Source organism: Mandrillus leucophaeus, unplaced genomic scaffold (genome assembly GCF_000951045.1).
Source record: "Mandrillus leucophaeus isolate KB7577 unplaced genomic scaffold, Mleu.le_1.0 Scaffold524, whole genome shotgun sequence".
Taxonomy (NCBI): domain Eukaryota; kingdom Metazoa; phylum Chordata; class Mammalia; order Primates; family Cercopithecidae; genus Mandrillus; species Mandrillus leucophaeus.
In genome coordinates this window covers 1234288-1240451 of record NW_012105631.1, presented here as the reverse complement: position 1 = coordinate 1240451, position 6164 = coordinate 1234288, and the positions used below count along the sequence as shown (strand labels likewise).

The 6164-nt window shown below is 37.7% G+C and overlaps 1 protein-coding gene across 1 annotated transcript in view; it reads right to left on the bottom strand.

Annotated features, from left to right (window-relative positions):
* SYNE1 (spectrin repeat containing, nuclear envelope 1) overlaps positions 1–6164 on the bottom strand; it is a 570706-nt gene that overhangs the window by 333749 nt on the left and 230793 nt on the right. Inside the window, exons 37-39 of the mRNA XM_011996807.1 lie at positions 5369–5556; positions 4856–4979; positions 2536–2702 (exon numbers count right to left, since the gene is read on the bottom strand). Coding sequence (XP_011852197.1) covers positions 2536–2702; positions 4856–4979; positions 5369–5556 — 479 coding nt within the window. The remainder of the gene's footprint in view (positions 1–2535; positions 2703–4855; positions 4980–5368; positions 5557–6164) is intronic.

The window sequence follows — 6164 nt, the reverse complement described above, 5'->3', positions numbered from 1 at the left end:
GAATATGTGAAACGTTTTTTAAGTTTCAAAATGGGATCTGAAGGAAATAAAAATACTTTACTCCAAAATGTATTTCTTTGACAAATTCCGAAATGGCCCTGCAAAACTGTCTTTTGTTGGGGGGGGAGGGGGGCTAAACTTGCTTCTGTAGATCTGTAGAGAATCTGTACTAATGTTGCTAGCCCTGCCTTTGTCCAGATCTAGGAAATATGAACTGAGAGTCAAACACCATGAAGACCTGAAAGAGACCTTTACCATCTATTCTCTTTGAGGGCTGTACCTGTGAGGTTTCATCTACATTGCAAGTCCAGTTTTGCTAGCCAAGCCTCTTCCTTTCTCCCTCCAATAACCTGTATTACCATGATAACCTGTTTTGAGCCATTTTCTGAGCTCACAATCTTTCTGTAACCTCAATATGGTATATATTTTGTATGTCAGTGGAGGTTGGGTGTCCATTCTGAAGACTCCTGTGTATACACATTAAATAAATTTATATTTCTTTTCTATTAATCTGCCTCATGTCAGTGATTTTCTAACCTCTAGGGGGCCAAGGGCCTTGGCCCTACAATCCCCCCACTCCCTCCTCCCCGCCAACACACACTATACATTGATTCTGTGCTCTTCTCTCCATTTCCACTGCTCTCATCCTGGTCTAAACCTCTTCACTTCTTGCCTGACCTTCAACAGCCTCCTAACTGGCTTCCTCCCTCCCACCTTTGCCTACTTACAATATACTCTCTAGATAATAAGTAGACATGATTTCACGTGAACAAGGCATGCCCTATCCTGCTTAAACACTAGGTGGTTTCCATTGCACTTAAGAAGGCAAAACCCCAAACTCCTTACTGTGGTCTACAAGAAAACTCACATTTTCTACTTATCTGGTCTCATCTGACAGTTCTGCCCCACATTCCCACTGACCTCTCTGTCTCCCAATAAAACCAACTCATTACTGCCTTAGAGCTTTTGCCATTTTTGCTCCCTTTGCCTGTGTGGGTCTGCTTCCTGCACAGCCCACAGATCTTAATCAGATGTCATCTCCCCAGAGAGGCCTTGTTTGACCCCAATTCTAAAGACACACCATCCTGCAGTCCCTGCCATGCTACCCTGTTTTGTTGTCTTCATAATCCTGAAGATTACCTTAAATCGTCTTGTTTGTTCACTTGTTTAGTTATGTATTTATTTTCCACCCAGCTCCTTCCTCCCCTCTCTCCACACATGGACTGTACCTGCCTTGCTTACTGCTGTATCCTCAGCACCTAAAAAGGTGCCTGGGATATCATCAGGGACCAATCAGTGTGTGTGTAATAAATGAATTAGTTAATAAATAGTAGGTGATTGGAGATCAGAAACCAAATGTATTAAAAATAATACCTTAATCAAAACTAGTATTTATTAAAATGGTTTGTATCCAAAGTTCAACTTTTAAATCAGTTTTCACATTTTAATATTTACAAAATCTTCTACACATTATCCTTATATGCATGCATTATATTTTCAATGCCTTCACACATTGGTGTCACTTTAAAAGTCCTTTACTTTCCCTCTAAGGGACAGGCAGAGGGCAGATACTGCTTTGTTTTACAGATAATTGCTCACCTTTCAAGAGGTGGCATCAAATCTTTCTGTAAATTTCTGAGCCCATTCAAATGTCTCTTTTTTTGATCCTATAATATTCCGTGTTCACCCCTCATTATTCCCACACTAATCGGTAAATTATTTGGGGTTAGGTTTTATTTATTTTTATGGCTTTTGGTGTCTGATATGGTACCTTGTACGCAGCAGGCACCTGATATATATTTGTTGATTGATTGAATACAGGAATAAATAAATAATAAAATAAATATAAGCTCCATGAAAGCAAAGGATGAAACTCTTTATTGTTGCGATTCTCAGCACATAGAAGAGTATGCTACTCATTGTGGAAACTCAGGAAATATTTGCTGAATGAATGAATTTTTTAAAAGGGCGGAAAGGTTAAATGCCTAAGATCACACAGGTGATCAACATCAACTTAAAGAGAAAATTTGTTTTCTAGTATATTGGAAAGGGATAGATGCCAGTTGTTAATCACCTAGTTAATTAAGATTTAATCCAGTTTTTTCTTCCATTTATCAATAATTTCCCTTGCTGTCTCCAAAATATCTATACTAAAATGAAATGGACTAGCATATGTGTATAAAATGCCTCTGGTTGAGAAATGTCATGTGAGATAAAATTTTAGGTACCATTTTTTTTCCTATACAAAACAGCTTAAGCAATAAATAATACAGCATTAGCAATCCTACTCTCTTTAATCTATTTCAACTGATTTAATCACTTGCCCTTATTTTAGACTAAATTGTGAATTGGGATTCATCAGAAATGCTCAGTTTCGTGGATCTTGATTTTCAAAATAAAAGTTTTCTTCCCTTCTGTAGTTATCAGGTGAGTAGCCGAGTTAAATAAAAGTAAATAAAACTATGCTTTCTTAATTTACATGCTCATCATTTAAAAAAATTAACAATATTAGAAGATTTATCTTTTAGAACCAACCTTTTGTCAATTATCTGTGGTAAATCTCTCCATCTCTCATCCAACTGCTCCAAATGTAGTTTCACCATTTTCACATCATCTTTGGAGGCTATTGAGAACAATGATTCCTTTAATTGCAAAAGTTTGCTATAGAATGAGGCCTGGGATACAACTTCATTTTGCAGTGCCTGAAAAATACAAGACATTACAGATCTCATCCCAACAGGACTGAAAAGTAAGGACCATGTGACACAGGGGGCTGTTGTCCAAAGGATTTGCATTCTTGCGAAATGTAAGTCATCGGGGCCAGGCTGAAGAGAGTTTTTATTACTTGATTTAGAAATGGATCCACTTAACCTTTAATGGAATTTGGTTCATCCACTTAACCTTTAATGGAATTTGGTTCCATTCCATTAAAGGTGAAGTGGATGCATTTCTAAATCAAGTAATACAATGCGACTAGAACCTGAATAAGTTTTCTGGAGTCTGAGTTATAAGTTAGGCAAATCTAGAAGCTGTAGAATTTCTTTCACGACTAAGAGACTGAGTAGGCAAAGAGAATCAAAGAAAAATTATTGCTGGAGAGACTCAGTGCACAGCTAACAATAAGAGAGATACAATTCTAGCCTGGGACATGTTCTCCCTCTCTATTTAGAGACCAGATTAGGCCAAACTGGAGAACTTAGGGGCTCTTCATTTTGCTTTTAAGCAACAGAACTCCTTCATTTTAAAACGTAATCAGGTAATGAATCTCTTAGGTGCTGTGAGGTGCATAAAAGTTGTGGCTCCTACCTAACAAGAGATAAAATATAAACACTCCAATAGATAGGTAATAATAATAAAAAACGATGTTAAGCGAAATGATAGGTATGGCACAGCAGATAGTAAGTAGATGCTTGTCAAAATGCTCTCCTTCCCTTTCTAGTGAGGCCACATATGTGATACAAGCAAGATTGCTAAAGGGATTAGAGGAAGGAGTGCACAGCCTGTGGATGACAGATAAGATCATAATGCAGAACTGCAACTTATGCTGGGTACAAAGCAAAGAAACAGCGCAGGATGCAGAGCCAGGAGGTGGGAATGCACAAGTCAGGTCCAGCCCACGAGGCGAGGCCACCTTACTTGATGCAATGTCAGGATGCAGGAGTAACAGAGTCTGCAGTCCTCTCAGTCATATGGCACTCAGTTTCCACGTGGAGATGTGCAACAACAGTTTGACATGCCCACTTAGATTTATGTCAATTTCCTCATTTATAAGGAAAAGACCTGTGATGTCCCCTCTGGGAACACCCTGTGTGTATTTGAAAGAAGACAGGAACCAGATTGCAGATCAGGATTGCCCTTTATGCTCAGGGCAAGAAACAGTCATTACAGGTTTCTGAGAAGGGACTTTGTGGAAGATGAGTGCAGAAATCAGTGTTTAATAAACCAGAAAGGCAGAAGAACCAGAAGAATGGAGTACCCCCCAAGTCAAGGAAGGAGAACATTTAAAGGTAGGGCAACAGATTCCGATGCTACAGACACTGGTGACAGAGTTTTCAGAGACGCAATTACAAAAGGCAAAAGAATGTAGCTTCCTCCTAAACGTCTTATAATAGTTGATGGGAGGAATTTGGAGTATAAATCTGTAATAAAATAAATCTCTTTTGAGACGCAATTTTGACTGTTGAATTTTCCAGCATAGATAGCATCATTTGAGGCAAGTTATTAATCTCTAGAAATCAGTAACATTGCCTTTAGCTTCAATTATACTCAAAGATTTTCTTTCTTTGAGTTTAAATAATTGACTTCCTCAAGTATGAAATAAACTTTGTCATTGTACTTATTACCTACATTTGTGCTCATTCATTTTTTTCTGTCTCCCATGAGAATAATCATTACCGCAACTTCTTTCTACATTCTATTACTTATTTCTTTAAAAGAACACCATTTATTGCCCAAAATTCATATAATTACAAGAGTAGAGAGATTATATCTATTTCCAGCCTCAGAAATTATGAACTGATAGCCAACCTCTTTCATCTATATTCCTACCCAACCTTTCCTCAACTCCTTTGCCAAAGCATGTTATTCAGATGCCAGACATTACATTACAGGATTTTCTAACACATCACGGAAATTGATCATCACAAAGTTCTCATTGTCAGTTTCTCTCCCTTTCAGGTCATGGTTGCTTTCTTCTCTTTGGAACACCCCAATGTCAAATGATGCTTCGGGAATCACAAAACGAAAGCAAGAAGGGAGATACACGTTTATTTATATCATTATTTTATTTTTTTAAATAATGTAACTGTAACAAAAAGCATTTTATTTTTCCTTCCTCACACTTCCTTGAACTTGCCTGTATTAACTGAAGTTCACCTTCCACTTTGACTCTGTCTGCAGAAATGTCCATTTCTGGGGAACTGGCTATAGCTTCACCCCGCTCTAACCAGGTCAAAAAGGATGATAATTCTTTCTCTAGCCTAAAGGAAGCAGAGAACAGAAACAAATTCATTGAAAATTGTCATACTAGGAGATTAAACCTTTCTGAAGTTGGAGGGTCCAACACAAACCATAGCAAATACAGTCTCAGTTATCTCAGTCTTAGATGTGTCAGCACAAAAATCACTCCGTTCGTTTTCATGTGCGCCCCTGCATTCACGTTTATATTGGATAATATGTAAAGATCCATATACATCCTCTCCACTCACAGGAATCTTTGCCTTATAACAAAGATCAAGAGTTTCCTACAGTAGACCCACAAGTTCATGTGTTTTGCATGTGGGATAATCATTCCCCATCACATAAAGAACTGCTAATCTAGAATTTCCTATTTAATAGTGGCAGCAACTCAAGGAAAAATGCTGCTCACCTCTGCCAGTGGGCCAACAGATTCTCCAGCGCAGTCTGTCTCTCCTTCGCCTTCCGTAGGGTGTCCTCATATTGGTGATGTAGAGCCGCAGCCTCCTGAATACAGGAGTCTCTGTTCACAACCTTCCTGGCACTGGCTGAGAAGGTGGTAATCAGGCTGCTCAGTGACTCCAGGGCCTGGCAGAGATCCTAAGAAGAGTGTGAGAAGAATACAATGAAAGCAAAAGAGCCAACGAGGCCTGCATCTTTCTTTGACACCCATCATTGCAAAATGTTTTCTCTCAGTCATAATAAACAAGAATGGTACTAAGAATGGGTACAAATATACAGTTGATAGAAGAAATAAGACTTAGTGTTCAATACATTAGTAGGGGACTATAGCTAGAAAATAGTTTGAATGTTTCTTGCATAAATAAAACACAAATATTTTAGGTGATGAAGGTCCCAATTCCACTGATTTTACTTTTACAAATTATATGAATGTATTAAATTATCACATGTGCACCCCCCAAAACACATAAAAGTTAAATATATTTTTAAAAGGTCTGTGCCCATGATTTGCAGCAAGACATAGTGAAAATGAGAAGAAAGTGACTTCATAAATACGGAAATCAAAATTGAAAATGGAGACACTTCTCCAAACAAGAATGTGCTGCTATTTATCTGAAAACTTTCAACTTTCCCTTAACAATTTAGATAACTTGTGATTATTAGTGACTTTATGCTAGATATGTATTTAAACAATTTAGATAACTTGTAAAGATTATTAGTGACTTTATGCTAGATATGTATTTAAA